This window comes from Apis florea, unplaced genomic scaffold, assembly GCF_048593485.1.
Source record: "Apis florea isolate Af1SG1 unplaced genomic scaffold, ASM4859348v1 contig_3797_pilon, whole genome shotgun sequence".
NCBI lineage: Eukaryota > Metazoa > Arthropoda > Insecta > Hymenoptera > Apidae > Apis > Apis florea.
Window position 1 is genome coordinate 96,703 of NW_028256859.1, and position 19,389 is coordinate 116,091.

The 19,389-nt window shown below is 30.4% G+C and overlaps 1 protein-coding gene across 2 annotated transcripts in view; it reads left to right on the forward strand.

Moving 5' to 3' along the window:
- LOC100869731 (uncharacterized) overlaps positions 1-19,389 on the forward strand; it is a 92,747-nt gene that overhangs the window by 65,647 nt on the left and 7,711 nt on the right. For both annotated transcript variants that reach the window (XM_086915811.1, XM_086915812.1), the window contains exon 5: positions 125-346. In XM_086915811.1, coding sequence (XP_086771937.1) covers positions 125-346 — 222 coding nt within the window. The remainder of the gene's footprint in view (positions 1-124; positions 347-19,389) is intronic.

Consider the following 19,389-nt stretch of genomic DNA (forward strand, 5'->3'; position numbering starts at 1 on the left):
TTCCACAGTTAAATGTAACTTGAAAAAAAGAAAGAAAGAAAGAAAGAAAGAAAAAAATATATGCTAGTTTCCCTATTTACTTTTGAAAGAATCTCGTTAACTCGTTCCGCTCGTTTGCTTCTAGTACCAAGGGCGGTTCTGAAAGAACAATACCAAGGGGATGTGGAAGTGGACGAGGTGGATCTGATGCATCAATTCGAGGAAGGGTTCGACAGGGCTGACTTCAGAGCTGAGTTCAGCCCTAGCCCTAACCTTGAAGGACCACAATCGCAGCCGAGGGACAACGTGTCTCGAAATTTCCCCACGGTCAGCTCATCTCCACCCAGGGCAAGAACCAACAACGATGGTGAGTAATGGCGGGTGTTAAATTATTTCCTCTCGCAGAATTCGAGGCCCAGAGCTAACCTTCATAACACACCGTTCGAATTGCTTCTCTCACGAGTTGCATCTGTGTATGGCAAACTGATTCGACGTCGATGAACTTCCTACCTCGTAAATCCTCTTCCTGCTTTGTATCAGAGGGATCGTATCACGTGAAACTAATTTCGTAGTGCGCGCGGAAACGATCCTCGTTCCCTTGGCTGATGCGTTTTTACATTTGTGGAAAATTGGAATACTTTGTATATAAATTAATGAACGGTGCAAATTTTCTTCTATTTATTTGATTTTGTTAGAAGAATAATGAAATATTACTTTATTTTGCAAGATCGTTTTGAAAAGAATAAAAAATAGAATCGATGTGAATTTTTTTCGAGCGGTGTGTTTCACTGAAGAAAGTATTTTTTAAGGAGAGATCATAGCAATTATCTCATTGTAATATTTAAAAAAATACAAATGAGATAGAAAACAAAATTACAATAGAATGTCGATCTAAAAACGATTATTTTAATTTCTCTATATTCGTTCTCTTACCTAATAAATCTTCATATTTGAAAATCATTTAATATCTAGTTGTTATACGATATATGCATAGCAATCTGAAAAGATTGATCTCCCAATTAATTCGATATTCTACTGTAAATAATATGTACTATCTGTATCTTCACATTCTATGAATCAACATTTTCCAAAATTTACGTACGTTTCATAATATCAATTATGCATATCGATAATCAATCTGCTTGATGATCTCTCCTTCGAATCACTTTCATGATCTATTCGCACGCACATACGCACGCATGTTTGCTTAATACGATTTCTCACCTTAACACGGCCGGTTGGATCCGCACTGATACATGGCACACGCGTGCATAAACATCGAGCATTAGCGAAACCAAACTCGTTATCAAACGCGAACATTAACGCTCGAACGTAATTAGGGTTAATGTAACGCCGATATCGCGTTGCTTTATGATTTATATACCTTGAATATATACGTGCATACGTATACAGAACTCTTACCTGGTGATCCGTGCCAATCCACGAGTATTTTCTTGGTCGATAATGGTTGGCAGTTTTGATGCTAATAGGAAATCGATAGCCTTGGATTTGTAAACCTAGGGAGAAGCATGGACGGAAAATACAAGTCTAGATGCAACCAAGCGTCATTGCTCAAAACGTGATACGGTTTCTGGAATTCGGTCAACGATCGTATTCGCCATGCATCCCTGCATTCTGATAATTTCCAATCAATTGTTCGCAAATCTACATGAAATAAGATATACATATTGCGAAATTGAAATAGATCTTGGAATAATATTGGAAAATTTAGAATGATATTGTTTTCTTTTTCCTTTGCAAAAAGATTAATTTTGCCAGCAGAACATAAAGATTTGATTTTAAGAATTTTATTTCGCGATTGAGAAATATTTTACTTGCATTAAAATCGTTGTATGATTAAGTAAGATTATTATTGCTGTGTGATCTGTGTTTTTAAATCTAAGTAATTTTAATCATTCAGAAAAACGAAAACATGTATTGCAATCAATTGACGAAGATTTTTGAGTAAAATAAATATTTCTGTGGAATATATTCAAGTTAATTGATTCTATTCTTCCTTGGAACGACATACGAGAGACATCAATTCCCTGCAATCCGCTATCATTGAAACACGACAGATGCTGGAAAACTAGATATCTGGCAGACGTCGATCTCTGTTGTCCAGGATGGCATAGCTGGTTCTACTTTAGAAACATGAAACGTGTCATTGGTACACTGGTATTACTAATAGCAGTCGTGAATAGTGGAGATTTGAGGCAGAAATAGTTCGATGCCAGGACTGACCAATACGGGACGTTACTACTTGGACTTCAATCAGTGCCAGAAAACTCGAGAATATGTAGCATTAAAAATAGACTTCTTTTCAATTTGGAAATTATTCAACTACGATTAATCAATTATCTCTCATTTTCATTAACATTTTAATTTTTCTCGATTGCTCTTGTTTGTAATATTCTATTCATTTGTTTGTTTGTTCATCTCATTCGAATCATCCAGAAAAGATTTATTAATTAAAATTATTCTTCAATAAAAGAAAAATAGAAAAAAAAAAGAAATTAAAAATTATCTTTATACCAAAACAAAGAAATCAATTATTAGATACTAAATTATCAACACTATCTTCATATTTCGAGAAATAATTCCCATCTTCATCCGCCTCATATAACAACTATCCCCATGTGCACGAGCACGCAAAATATACCAAGAGAACAGGCTGTGCATTCCTAAATTAGTTCAGACAATCATGCCATCGTCCATATTCTTGTTATTAAGATTCGATGCATCACCCTACCTCTCCGTTCCATATTGAATCCATTTCTCTATAAATAGAAAAAGAAACTCGTACATCCTCATAATAAACAATACGCTGTGCATTCCTAAATCAGTCCAGATATTTTCTTCTTTCTTCTCTCTTTGCCTGCATGACGAACATAGATATTTTGAACAAAGAAAAACACAGCGCTTTTAACCCTTTGCAAATAAGTATTTTGATTCTTGACAATATTTTTTATATAAAGATTATTAGATTATAAATTAAAGATCTAAATATTATGAAAAATGTGTATTTTAATATTGCATATATTAGAATTTATATAGCGACATATTCAAAAGGGTAATAATGCAAAATCATCGCTTCTTTTGTCTATCTAATTTTTTTTCTTTTCTTTTTTTTTTTTTTATCAGAAAATTCCTGGAGATTTTATTTTAAAGTTGAATCCACAGATGATATATATTCATGGATCAAAAGATCTTCCAGGTTTAATTAATTAACGAGATAAGTTTTGGTTAATTATCTTCTGAATTTAAATGAAACGCTTGTAAAGTATGCAGCATTGCAACTAGCTAGTACTGCGTAATTCGCGAAGCTTTTGACGCTCTGAGTGCATAATGAAAATGAATTTTGTAATGTGATATAGTACGGTGAATTCTCTCTCTTTTGTTCGATCATACTTTAATCGATTTCCACTTTAACATGTTTTCGTTGAAAGAGAAACAATTCGCGTATTTCGTGTTAACTAATTCCGTTCATGATTGATAATTTTAATTTATAAATGATAAAAGAATACACTTATTTACATTCTAAAATTATGTTTTAGTGAAAAATGGATATTTGAATTAGATTATTATAAATGACATTTTAATCCTATAAATATCGTCGAATCATATCTCGACGTAAAATTACAACTTAATAAACAAATGATAAGAAATTCTTAAGAATTGAAATACACGTTTAAACACAATAAGTACACGAGCAAATGTACACACTATACAAATACAATTAACCACGTGGCTCGAACCGAGCTACCTTAATTAATCATCAAGTAAATTTACCTAGTCTTAGTCAAGGTGTCGACGATATTCTCTCCATCCCGTTCTATTTCATTTCAAATATTTATCGCAATTAATTCGACGACGATCTCACGACGACGCGTGATAACGAGCAAATACGTCGTGAAGTGACGACCCGTTGGATAAAACGTTCTGTGGCGATTGAACGACCGACAAAGCGAGCCCCTCTCGTTGTTCGAAACTTCGAAAGCGATTTTCCCGAGTTAATTTCCTGTCCACTGATTCCTTTAAACGCGCCCTCGCTTCGAAGCGTGACGGCGATAAAGATGGGGATCGAGGAGAAGATATTCGAATCGAGGAAAGTTTATTAAATGAAGTAAAAAAAGCGAGAGAATGGATCTTGTTAATTGGTCGGAAATGAAGCTAACATTCGGTGGTTTGGACTCGTTTGCCAGTTTTTCCACTATCTTTTGTTTTATCTTTGTTTGTCGGTAGATCTTATTAGTCAATAATTATTTCTTAATAATTGATTTGCATTGTATTGAATGATACACACAATTCGAAATGTAAATTAGAAGAGACTTTTTAAAATTTTTGAAAATTTTATATATTGGCTTTATTAATCGTGTAACAATTCGTTGTTGTACGATCAAATTTTTATTGATTATGTTCATTTGTCGCAATAATGATATACAATAGAGAAAAAATTTAAGAAAAATTTGTTTGAATAACTTCTATTCTTGTAAGAATGCATAAGAATATCACATTAAATTTAAAATTGGAAATTCACTATTTGAAAATTCACTTATAAAATTTTGTTAATAAAAATTTAAAAAAAAAAGACGATTTTTTCTAAATTTAATTGAAAAAAACTGCAATTTTTAAGTTATGAAATAGCCCAAACTATTGAAAACTATCATATTATAAAATGCAATTCCAATTAAAATCAGATAATATAAAATTTATATTAATTTATATAATATAATTGCTTCAAATATAATTTAAACAAAAAAAATGATCGAAATCATTAATTATCGAAAGGCCAATAGATTCATTCATATTAGATAATTAGATATACAAAAACAATTACCATTAAAATTAATCTACGTTATTGTGTCCACGAATGAATAAGGACACGCGAAACGTTTCAGCCCGAAAATTTCTAATTAGCCAGCAGTCAGGACGAATTGTGTGACAAAATTGAATCATGGAACTTGAATTTCAAAGATTCTTCCACGAGTCTTGGAAGCTTTAATTGGAATTCTATTCACTCGGACGCGTTTCCAGTCGCGAGTTCTCTTGCTTCGGGTACTCTTCTTTCCAGATGCTCGAACGGATTGAAGAAAAAGAGACAGGGAGAGAAAAAAGGGAGAAAGAAACGATCCCTTTATCCAAGAGTTTTGCCTTTTTTATCGCGTTTAGCCACTTCTTCGTAACTCGTTTAATTTCATTTGAATACATTTACGCCGAGAGAGGAGAGTCTTTGGAATATCATATTAAACAATCTTCGTACTCGAACCGCTCTTCGCATTATCCATTATTACAAGTTGCGTTTAACACGTTTAACTTTGATGTTTTTATTCGTTCGATATTTGAAACCCGTTCTGAGAAATTAGTATCGGTCGATCCGCTTGATATGAATTGATATTTAAGTTCTTTTTTTTTTTTTTTTTTTTTTTGAATATATATCCAATCGATCTTATCGAGGAAAAAACAGACCTTGCTTATGAGAGATTTATTTGGAAATTCATTTTTAATTAATGATTATTTGGTAAAGGATTTGTATCTTTTTAGTAATCCAAAATTTGAATTATTTCATTCGTGTTACTGACAGAATTGAAATTTCGAAATGTAGCACGATCATAATTTTTTTAATTTCAAATTTGCATAAATAACGAGTGTTTCTTTTAATTCTTGCATCGATATCACGAAAAAAGATTTAGACGAATGTGAGAGGATATAAAACACGTTATGTTAAAGAAATTACATCCACGAGATATCGCATATTCATACTACCATAGTTAAATGTTAATTAATTCTAGCCATACAGAAATTTTTTAAAATATATTTAAAAAAAGAAAAAAAAGAAACAAAGACAAATCAATATTCCAAATTCTGATATTTCTAATATTTTCTACCTCCAAAACTTTTATTCATACATAATCTATAAACTCAAATATATTCTTTTTTCAACGAATATAAAAAGTAACACACTTCAAAATCTAGTTAAAAGCTTCAGAAAATTCCATTTCACATCCAAATTCCTTCTCTAATAAAAGAATTTACATAAAAAAAAGAGAGAAATAAAATATCTAAAAAATACTAAAAATTCATGATTATATCTACCTGTCGTCGAAGTAATTCCAACGATCTCGACGAAACGAGGAGGGAGGATAAAAAGGAAGAAGCGAGGCGTTGAATACGCTGATTCGACCGAGTTCAACTTAATCACGATGACAAAAGTGGGGGCCAACTAATTTCGTGCGTTGTATTATACACGCCCCAGCGACCAACTCATTAAACCCACGAAACCGGAACTCGGAATACCGCTTCGAAAGCCACCGCGGAAACTTAGAGAGCTTTCGTCCAAGAAACACTCCCGGCCTAGGTGTATGCACCTATAATTACCTGGATGCGACACAGCTGAAGCTTTTAACAGCCATAGTTCCTCTCTCTCTCTCTCTCTTTCTCTCCTCCGCTCTCTCTTTGTCTCTGTCTCTTTTTCCCTGGTTGATTATCTTCGCGCAAATCGAGTATCTCACGGATATTCTTCTTCCTTTCCACGAGGAAAGATAGGCTCCTTCTTTAGGTTTTCGCAACTAGCTTTTGTTGTTTTGGTTTTGCAGAGTTTAAACCAAGAGCTGAATGAATTTCTATGACCGACTATGAAAGATAGAGTCGTTTGTCTCGAACGCTATTTTTCCTTCCTTCGAATTGGATTTCGTGTATTTGGCGAGGGATCAGAGGGAGATTATCCTTTTCTCGGTTTTATTTCGTATGGGCAAAGTGAAAAAGGCACTTTGTGACAGGGATTAGAGCGAATAATTGACTTTGTAAGTGGGTCGAACGAAGAGATTATAAACATCTTTCTTTCTATGTAATTTTTTAAATGAATTTATGAAAATGTTCAAAAGGAAATTTATAGTTAAAATGATAAATTTATAATAAAAATGGATTCTTCTGTGATTTGGATAAACGAATAAATATATTATTGCGTTTTAATTTCGTTCTATATTTGTTGTTTGTTATTTATACGTTGAGAAATGTTAAACGAGGGAAGACAAGTAGTGGTTCTTTTACAAACTTCACGATATTCATATTCATTTTCTCCAAAAGAAATAAAAGAAATAGCTTCTTTTATTCAATTCCTCCCTTATACTGAGATCCTTAAAACAGATATTACTCAGTAAGATATAAAATTGAAAGTTAATATCGGATTTTTAATTAATGGCTATTCAAATTTTTAAAAATAACAGTTTTCTCTAATAATAAATCCGATTATAAACTTTATATCTAAATTAGTAATGTCATTATTAATAATAAAATTATATAAAACTTTCAAAACTCGCATTCATTTTTACATTTACTGAGACATCCTGCGAATTAACAAGTTTAATTAACGCGCAAATAGTCACGATGTCTAATATTTTAATGCCAGTATAATTTGGAACAATTTCGAGATAGTATTTTCACAGTGAAATCGCGAAACAAGCTTAAAAAAAACTGTATGTTCTAAAAAAATTAAAAAATTCGCGATAAAATAAATTGAAAACTTCCCAGAAATTTCGTTTCCAATTTTCTAAATTATTTAATGTTCTAAATTATACAACCACATCAACGTGTCCCTTACATAACATTTTCTATCCCGCTAGGATCACTATTAATCAGAAATTGATAGCGGTTATTGGCAATAACAACTATCGACCAACTGATACAGAGAGTTCCAGTAGTTTCAACTCGAGAGTATCCTATTCCAGTCAATACATTCTCCAAAGTCTGAACAGGTTAACTATGGGATGGTCAAAAGCTCGAAAATCGTTCAAGTTTTAGAAGGTTAGTTTAGAGTATTCATATATGGAGAGATCGTATTAGGATTCATTATTAACCATTCATGCGCACGTATGTGCGATCAGATCGAATAATTCACGAATCTGTTGTAATATTAGGGAATTGTACGTAAACGAGACCCTCAATTGATCGTATTAGCATGGTACGATAGTTCTCGCTTTGACGTATACATCACTTGCCTAATGTCGTTGGAGCCATGTACCACTGACGAATTGTTTGCACAGAGATGTTAAAGAGCTACAGAGTAGAAATCAATGATTTCGAGATATTGCGTAATTGAATTAATAATGATTATTGTCATATTTGCATTGGACGAAATTTAAAAATCTTGATTATTATAATCTTTCCTGTAGAAGAAATCTTCCAATAATAATTTTATAATAATGTAGAGATATTTGGAAAGTAAATTTTTAATTTTTTCAATATCTTCTATGTACTTTTGAAAGATTTCCAAAAGTAATCCTGATTTTTTTTTAGAATTGTTAGAAATGGAAAAAATTCGAACTGAAGGTATACGCATATGAGGGTTACGATGTTTGTGCAAAAGTAATACTGAAAAAGTATATTTACCGAAGTTATATTTTTTTGAAAATAGGATTTTCCAAACTTACAGGTTATCAGTATGAATAACAATATCGTATTGTTACATTTGCCTCTAGTATGACTCACATAAATGTCGATCTACGTTCTTTTGTTTCGTTTATCTTTCGTTTGAAACAGTGTTGCTCTTCTCTATTCACTATTATCAGATTTCAGTTTTCATAAAAGTTCTCTATTATTCTCTTTGAAATGGTGCAATAAATTCACATAAAATTCGAGAATTTCTTCCTTTATGAAACTAAATCCAAGAAGTTTTTGAAATATACTATCACAAATATTGCATATCGATGATAAAAGTCTATTTCGATGGAAAAAAAGATACATTTATTTTAATCGAAGAAAACGACATGTTGTGTATTGTTAAGATCCAATATATATAATAGAAACTTTGTAGCGGCCTCTTTATGCCATCGTGGTTAGAATTTAATTAAGCTTCGTCTTTGCGGTTTGCTAGGTTTTAGCTCTAATTAAAGCTTGATATTCGTGATAGTTACATTATGTTGCTGTGATATTTCTTTTCTTGTATACTGTTTTTTTATATGAAATTATTAAATTATATATAGTTCATTTATTATCTTCTTTCTTGTTTATGTTTATATTTATGATTGATATTTCATTTAAAAAAAAATAAAATTGTCTATTTTTAACGATAAAATATGTATTAATTTTTTCATTAATAAAAAGATAATAAAGTTTGAAAATTAATACACACGTTATAATAAATTTATGAATAAATTTTCCATTTGATTTGCATTCTATAATTTGAAATATTCGTGAGAATAAAATGAAATATAATTTTAAATCGGATTGAAAGATAAGTACATGTTTGTCTAAAAAAATAACTACATTAAAATTGAAAAAATAAAATTTTATTATAAAGAATTTATCGATAAAACTTCCTCAAAATACATCATTACATATTTATAAGTAAGAAACACATGTAAACATCCTTTTAAATTTTCCACAAAGTTTTATCTTAATGTTGGATCTCTTAATTCTTCCCAATCAATATCATAATCAGTGATTGCGTTATCTTATCATTAGTTTTTATTAAAAAAAAGAGAGAGAGAGGAAGAAAAATCACAAGTATCAAAGAATCAAAAATGGAAATCTGTTTCATGTCAAAAATTACTAGTAATTTAATCTTTCAAAGATACATTTTAAATTATAAAAAAAAACATTAATATATTCGTTTATTATAGTAGAAATTTATTCTTCTTTATTCATTTATTCAATAATTCTATTTTGTCTTGAATAATCATCCCTTATATTTTTGAACACCTGCCAAAGATATAAACCATATGGTTTGTACAACACCTTTATTATCTGTTCCACCAATTATAAGTGCCATATTTTTCCTTATCTTTTTCATCATATTATATGCATTAATTTCAATCTTATCGTTCTAAACTGTAACTTCGTCCATCAAACACCAAGAGGGTAACCTACTTTGGAAAGAAAAAAGAACGAAAAGGTCTGGTCAACCTTATTTTACTCGAATGAACGAAATTATCCTTTCGCGACGCGTGTCTATCATCCTTTTTAATCCAATCAAACCTGCTCAAAATCCAATTTCCTCCAAGCGTAGCCCCTTTAATGCCACCTACATCGACTTGCTAAAATTCTGCCGCGCGTTCGACCTTATTAAAATATGAAAGGGCACCCACTACGAGGATTATCTATGTACCTTTTTCTCGACACACCGCGTATTTCTATGATCTCTATTTTTTTCTTTTCTTCATTCTTTATTTAACAAAGATCTTGGTGAATTCAAGAGAAGCTTGGCAATAAAGCGATTAAACAACGTCTCTCGATTCGAATTCCTTTCTTTTGTAAATCAATCTCAAAGTGGACATAAAGAATGAGCGTAAAAAAGAAAATGGATTGAAAATGGGCAATTGGAAGGCTATTATCGAGTTTGAGGATTAATTGCAACAATATATTCTATCTTACAATTTTTGTGTGTAAAATAATTACAAGACGAGAAATAATTTTTTACTTGTTTTCCTCGAACGTTTGTGATTCGTTGAAGAGATTAGCAAATGAATGGGGTGAAAAAGTTTCCAGGAGAATACTTGAAAGGAATTTTTCTTAAAGGATCGACGATGAAAATACAATGAATAAAGAATGAGGAATGAATAAGGAAAATAATCCAGTGGGTAAGATTAATTATCAGGTGGATGGAAGAAGAACCTGGATGGAAATTCGAAGATGCTGCAGAGGGCGGAAGTTTGAGAGCCAGGTATTCGTTACAAAGAAAGGAAATAAGGGAAGAAAAATGAGGAAAGAAAGTTTTCCCAAGGAGACAGAAAAAACCGGTGGTGAACGTTGCATCGGAACGTACTACATCAACATCAAGTAGAAAAAAGTGGCGATAAACGAGAAACAAGAGAGGGAACACAAAGAGCGATACGTTGAAAGGAAAATATCTAAAGGGAGAAAGATGTTGGGTGCAACTGAGAAGGTAAACTAATTAAAAGAAAGAGAGAAAAGAGTGAAATAGATGGAAAGTTCTTATAAACTGATTTAAAAGTGAACCGAAAATCGTGCCAATTCACATTCATAGCAAAACGAATATACATTGGATCAAATGTTATATAAGAGGAAAAGCAAGCCGATGAAATAAACTAAAATTATCTAATACGTAAAAATAGATGTAAAAATGAAGTTAAAAATAATTTCACAGAAATACGTAGAATTTGAAGAAAATTATAGGTAAATACGTGAGGAAAGAGTGTTTTTTTAGAAGAGAATAATATTATTTGTAAGGAAAATGGATTTGTTGATTAAAAAGAATTCATTAATTCCCCAGATAACTTTTCTGTTCTTGTTTTGAAAAGAAAGACAAAAATTCTAATCCTTTGAAATCATATCTTATCAATACCCAAACAATTTCTATATTTCTATCAAATTAATATTAATCGTTCCCGTATAATTTACAAAACGCATTAAAACTCGATAGAATTAGCGTCAAACAATCCATTCAACTGCTTATCATCATTTATTTAATTCTGGTTTCCCCTGTTTTGCATACTCTCCACACCTTCGAGCTTGTTTAACGCAAATAGACCAACGAAACCACACATAACTACAAAACGAAACGCAATTACCATCAGAGGCTCTATCCATGACATGCATGGTACGTCACCGCGCCAACCATGAATCCACATTCGAGCAAAATTGTGAAAATTGGGGGCCTCACTAACCGATTCATTCGACCGCACGCTTTAACGACTGGCTATCAAGCGTTCAATTGCCGGCCACGCAGATAATTCGACCTTCTAATTAAAACCATTCTTACTCTTCGTGGATCTATTCCAAACTTAGCAACGATCAGTAGAGTTACAAATCGTGTACATTAATGGCTGAAGACGCACACGCAATGTGATAATGTATCATTATAACGTTTCTGTTCATTATCCAGGTTCATTATTTGAATCACGTAGGCTCATTGACAAAAGAAACCTCGAGTTTATGGACTGGAAAAAGTCTCGAGGCCTTGTCCATAACCATTATTATTTTAATCTGGCTCGATTCCGCATCTAGAGCAATATCCTTTCTGTTGTCCAATTTTGCCCTCTTCTTCCTCTTCTTTGTCTGATTCAATTGCGATTATAAAAAAATGAAAATTTGGTTTTATATTAATCATATTATGATTTATTAATCGATATTTTATGATTTTAAGTAGCCTCTAATAGAATTAACTTTGCAGAATTGTTCTTCTCGAATGATATCTATTCTTCTCTTTTTTCCTGATTTATTATGTAATCATTGTGAATATTTCAAATTCATTCATGCAAGTGATTATAAAAAAAAGTTGATTGGTTTATTCTTATTTTAATCATATTATCAATCAATATTTTATTTTGCTATGAAAATTGTATCAAACTTAAAAAGGTATAAAAATTCATCATTGTAATTATAAAAAAAATGAAATAAATATCAATGAATTATATACTGAAAAAAAAACAAAAAATAAATTAAATTCCCTTAGCAATTTGAAGAAGTATTATATTTCATTTTACTTTGAAGCAAGAAGAAAACAAGAAAAGAACATCGAATTCATCGACATCAAAAAACAATGTTTCATTCGTGAAATTAATGCAATTATCACGTATTTCATTACATTATCGGATTTTATCTGATCGTTAATTGAAACTAACGATTGGACGACCAAAGAAAATCAATTTTTGAGTTTCCAATCATTTCCATTAGACATCGAAATCGGCGCCTCTTGTCGTTCCATTTCATTGACAAAGAAAATATTGATGAAGTTTTCGATGAAAACGCCACCTCGCATAATCTCTCATGGCCGATTAGATAAGCGAACTTAATAATAATTGATCTCTCCTTTCTGCCGGCCTTCAAATCGAAGTGAAACTCGCCAGTGACCAGCGAAGTCCTTTCGATGAAATTAAATTTTCGACGATCGATACGCGAAATGAATTTGCCAGGTTCGCGCGATTCGATGGTTAAAAATTGTGTCACGTCAGAAATTGAATTTCTCTCTCTCTCTCTCTCTCTTCCTTTCTTTTTTTTTTTATTCAGAAGTCGAATTGATATTCTGATCTTGATTGTAATTTTAATTTTTATTGGTAATATATAGATTGAATAGGTTTTGAATCGTTTGTTGTTGTCAATCTTGAAGAGGGAAACATGATAAGTGATATTTTTTAATCTTTGAAGAACAGTTTTAAAATTGGATTTCTCTATTTTGAAATGATTGTATTTTAAAATATATTAAATTTCTCATCTTTTTCAACAGTTAGAGGATAGAAAATGATAAAATGGACTTGTTGAAGATTCTTAGCGCGATCTTCATTCTTTTTAAAAGAGAAGATATTCTTTGCGAATAATAAAAGTACATCGAGTTTCATCGAATAAAAAAAATTCCATTCACACTTTCCATCATCTACTTTTCTCTTATTTGAAGAAATGTGATGGTATCAAAATTATAAGAAGAGCTTCGTCGGAAGGATGGAGTTTTAAGTTACTTAAAACTTGCTGTTTGTTAAGTGGATCATTTCTATGAACCACACGTTCAACAATGACACAGTTTAACATTGAAACTTTCACTGTTTAATCTAGCTGAAAGTCTAGGGGAAACGCGAGTCTTAAACTCGAGACAACAGTTAAGTGAATAATTTAATGCTAATACGGAAACTTTATGCGTTGTTGAAGAATTTCCTTGTTTCGTGCTCTAATCGGATACCAATATTTTATTAAGTAAAATCTTAAATACTTAAACAATTCACCTTTCACGATATATAAAGAAAATAAAATATATCGAACCAATATTATCTTAAAATCAGAAGATTAAAAGAATCATATTTCGGTAAAGTATTGAATTAATCACAATTAAAATCGAATGAGAATTAAAATAATTAATGATAACTTCAGACATTGTCGTATTTATTCGTATGCAAGTCAAACTTAGATCGATGAAGGGACAATTAATTACCTATCGTAGTGTCAATGTCTGGCGTGGTAGGTATTGCAATTGCGCAAACTTTCGAGACCTTCGGGCTAGAATTCCAGCAGTCAGGAGCTCGCGATCGTCGGCAAACTTTATGACACGGCAAGGAAACACGGTCGAATTTTCACAAAGAATACCAACAAGTTGGCCCTGGTTATTATACTTTCACGTTCTCCTTATTACGTTTGTCACGTCGGATTATTTCACAGGTACACGTTTAAGGTTCGTTCTCGCGTGTTCACGTTGCTTTTATTCGTCTCGAGCTTTGTTAATTGCCACGAGAAAGGAAATTTATACGTGTTACCGATAAAACGTACGGTTTAAAATACGTTTAATATTTAATCTTTTAATATTTTCAAGATTGAATTAATATTTAATTAATAATATTTTTCATTTACTTGATGTAATCATCGTTTATTCTTTCCTGCAACTGAAAATTTTATTGTTAATATTTATTCAATTTGAACAATTATAATATTTTTTACGATAAATTAACGGTTGAATTTCTTTTAGAGAAGATTTGTTTGATGTCAAAAACGTTATATCTTTTAACTTTTTCATTGAGCTCGATATAAAATCGTTATTTTTTATCCCTGACAAAGATTCAACGTTAATGGAAAATTTTTTTGTTGTTAAAATATCGTCCTGATTGCTTTGATTAAAATTCCATTAAAAATCCCATTTCTTGCGTTTAAAATTAAAGTGTTTCAATGAAAATAAGTTTGAAATATAGACCATTAATTTTCCTTTTTACAATTTCTTTTTACTTCACGAAACAAGCTTGTCATAATTTATGTCGATCAATGATTTATTAATATTTAAAGAGAAATCGAATAAAATGGTCAAACTTAAATTATCCACATGGAATTAAATTATCTGTTTATCGGTAAAAATTTATGAAGAGGCGCTTTGAGATTATCTTTCATCCCCGTCGGTGGTCAACGTTAATTGTCTCCGGCCATAATGAAGCCACAGATAATTGAGACTCATATCGGCGTAGCATTGAAGATTGAACTGTTGATAACCAATTTGACATTGATAATGAGACTCTACTAACTAATATGCAGCAAGTCTAATCTAATTTCGATTAGACAACCATCATCAGTCAAATTTCCACAGATTAATTCAGCAAATGAATAGACAGGAATATATAAATGCTCGAAGAGACAGGAAATTATTGCGTGAATTAATAAACAAATTGTTGAGAAAAACGTAAATTTAATTATTTTAACATGCTAGATTATAAAAAAAAAACTTCCATTTTTAAATAAAAATAAAAATCATGAGAGAGAACTAAAAATTTTGTCACCAAAGTTTATTCAAAACATAAAATCATGCCACTGAAATTACTTTTTTGATTCATTCTGATATCTCAGTTTCTTAAGATTCAAGATTATTTTTGAAAAATTATCGCATGTATTAATGATATGTTGAACTAAATATCTAATTTCAACAAATTTCCTCACGAATTTCATCCGCCAACAAAATCGTTGAAGTAGATAATTCCTCATTTTAACCAATCCTCTCGTTGAGCTTCACCTTGTATCATCCCCATTGAAGATCATCGAACCCGTGTTGTACGGAAATTTAAGCTTAAATCGTCCGTGAAGCGTTCTCGATAATGACGCAAGATATATTCCAAGATATAATGCTGAGGATATTTGACAAAAAAGTTATTAGCTAACTAAAGCTGATGACTCAAAGCATCCTAACTGGTAAGTTTACTGGAGGCAAAATTTACACTGTTTCGACGAGCTTAGCGATAAACTTTTCAGATGAAATTGAAGAGCTGAACTTCTACTGAAAATCTTTCATTAAATGAAAAGATATAGTCCATTAAATTCGTGAATTAATCTGGAAAATTACAATTTTCTGGACGATGATTCTTACTCTTAAAGAAACTTTTGGTATCGTAATTATTGATATCGTGAAACAAATTAATTGTGAAAATGATTTTCGTTAATTATAATATAATTTAATGCTATTTAAATAGCAATTTAAATATCATTTATTATGTTATATTATATTTCACGTAGAGATAATAGTGTTTTACATAAATCAATTATCTGATTTATTGATTGTCTTCATTTGTTAGGTATAGACATTTCAATAATGAACAATTTACAATAATGGTTTTTAATATTCATAATGAAGCATTCATATTATTTCATAAATAGCCATTTGAATTATACGATTACCATTATTGATACATCATTGAATCAATTCCGATTATAATATAATAAAAAAAAAAGCCAAAAGTTCAGTAATATTATATACATAAATTATAAAATTTATGATTCTTTTTTTTTCTATTAACTTTTTTAAAATTTTAAAGCTATCTATTTCAATAAAACGTACTCACTACATTAAAATTTAAACGAATACTTTCTAAAATGAGCTTTTTTTTTATCGAACATTTCATCGCTTTGAAGGAGTCATTAAACCGATAATTGCTCATAAAGGTATTAATCGCGAATATATATCAGTCATGCCAAGGATATCAACTTTACAGGTCGATAATTCTCGATCCTGTATTAATTAACAACCGCATTAACGCGTACTGATACAGTTTAATTTCCGGAAAGAAACGACCGATAGATGGACAATTAAATGTGATCTATAAATTGCTGTGGAAAACAAGCGACGAACCATTAAATATCTTAATGAGACGCGCTACGTGCGAAACTGTGGCATCATTATTCCCAATGAAACAATGTTGCGTTTGATCGTAAAACATCCGTTTTGCCGTGGCCAAAATGGTTAATTATCAATCCGACAAAATTCTAGGATGCTTCAATAATTTTCTGAGAGAATTGTGTCAACTTGATTTAATTAGATTTGATTAGAATTTAAGACAGATAAGTATTTAATCCACGTATAAAATATCGTATAATGTATATCGAAAAATATGAAAATTAATATCTTTTATATTACAAGGATTGATTTCATGAACGTGAATTTTCAATACAATAAATTCATAATACATAATATTCATCATGTTATTGAATACTGATTAAAATTAAACTATTTGATATTTTTTTTCTTTTATTTTTTATTCAGAAATACCTATCTTTATATACTACCACCATTTTATTTTCATATTATTTTCAGAGTAATAGAAATTACAATTGTGATAATTCCCGGCACCTTAATTGGAATCGAAAGGAATTTAATAATTCGATCGACATCGCATCGAGCGTGAAAATAGTTCATCCGACAACTATCCGATATCTTGCGCGTTTACATTATTTCCTCGTTCAGAATCCGCATGTCGAAGTACACTAGGATTTCCAAAGCAATTCCTATGGATCTAATCAGGATTAGATTGGGTTCATAGTATTCCTCTTGTATTGATAGCGGATCGCCAACCGATAGACCAATCTGTGACGGAACCATCGTCAATGCAACAACATACTAATACAGATGTTTCCGTTCTCGATATTCGAGTGTTTCAAACGCCATTAACGAGAAGCAGTTAAACTGTGGTCTGTTAAGTGACTGCTATTTTTCAGTGAGATCTTGTCTCTTTTCAAACGCGGGAAAATTTTATCATTTATTCTTCTAAACGATGATGGAATAAAAATTTAAATTGAATAGTGAACAGTGAAATTGTATTATTTATAATAAAACGTATAATAGCGATAATAATATAAGACAGATAACTCGTAACATAAATATTATTATTTCCATTTTGTTCTGCAAATATGATAATATACGTATGAAATTTATATAAACAACAATAACATGGAAAGCATATCTCGCAATAATAATAATTATTTTTAATTTCAATTTGAATTTCCAAAATATAATATATTATACGAAGAAAGGAAGAATGTGGATATAAACATTTATATGTTTAGTGAAATATTTAGAATTTTAATTTTGTCTTTAGTTTGCCTCTTTATTTTATTCTTTTATCATTAAATTTTTACTGGAAGATTAATTCTAGGGAAAATTTTATCAAAAAATTAAAATTAAACTAAACTAACAATTTTATAAATATATATTATATTATATTACTATTTTCGTTGTTTGATAATTCATAATTAGTATAAATATTACGCAAACGTAAATATATGTGTCAGTGCGGATAAATAAAAGAGTAGTATTGCATGCATTTTAAAGAATCCTTTTACCTTTTGGATATTTAGCAACATTTCATTAAAATAACATTGAATTATGTATAACAAGGTTCCGAGTATGATGCATTATAATGTATAATATTCCGTCAAAATACTATACGATGTATCTGCATAATGCACATATTACATACTCCTTAAGTGGAAAATACATCATAATCTGAATCTACTGTTGTATTTAGTTTATATATAATAATATATTTATTTTGCTAAATATCACGATGGTAATAATGTCTCTGGGCATGTTGTTTATTCTGCTTGTGGAAATAATTGCACGTATAATGAAAATTACACGAATGCTACATTTTCTTCATTTTCGTACAGGTAAATAAAATTGTATGAAAGGCAACAATTTTTTAAAATTTAACTAGATTATCTTGTTGAAGAAAAAGTAAGAAATATTCGTATTTCGATATTATACGTATATGAGATATTATTGTGAAATCAAATAATTATTTGAAACAATATATTTCCTACAAATATTGATGCCAATATAAATTGTATATAAAAATTATTTAAATCAGTCTATTCTCCCTATGCAAAAATTTTCTGTATAACAATTTTAAGATAAGATCTTCATCAATAATTTTGATTGATTGATTCTAAGATCAATTGATAAGAACTTCTTCCATTTTCCCATTCAAGAAAAAAATTTAAATAATATTTAATAATAATAGTGAATGTTCAAAGCGTTTTAGTTCGATACTGATTATCATTGTAGTCTTACTTATATAACAAATATTTGAGAATACGTTCGAAACATTGGTATTATCTGACCGCCTGTGCAAATCGCGTGGAGTGCTGATAAGCGTTTTAAATGTTTGCCTACAATATATCACTTGAATAGTTTCACGTGCATCGTGGTTGTGCCGAACTTCCAGCGAGAAAATCGTTGTATCGATTTCATTTTGGCGAAGAAAAATCGGTTAATCGGTTGGAGAACAATTTTTCGTTTGTGAATTTGAAAAATTTCGATGGATACAAGTGCATATTGATTTAATTATTTATTGTTGGTCGAATGAATTAATTAGTGTTAAAAGGAAATTATAATCAATGATTTTTAAACGTTTAAAGAAGAAAACTGTTTTCTAGTAGTTTATTCTTATGATATAAAATGTTATCACTCCCAAAGTAAGTAAAATTTATTGAGATTTTGTTCTTGATCTGTGAATTATTGTGTAGATATAAGTAAAAATATCTTTGATGTTAAGAAAATACATGGAACACTTGTATTTTTTAATTGGTTCATTAAACTAATATGACTGATTCTAAGTATTTAAAAGTTCTTAATTGGAAAACTCGAAACTTCAAGTGATGATCTGATCGCAAATACGGATCATAAAACTGCTAGATCTGACTGTTTCAATTCAGATGTAA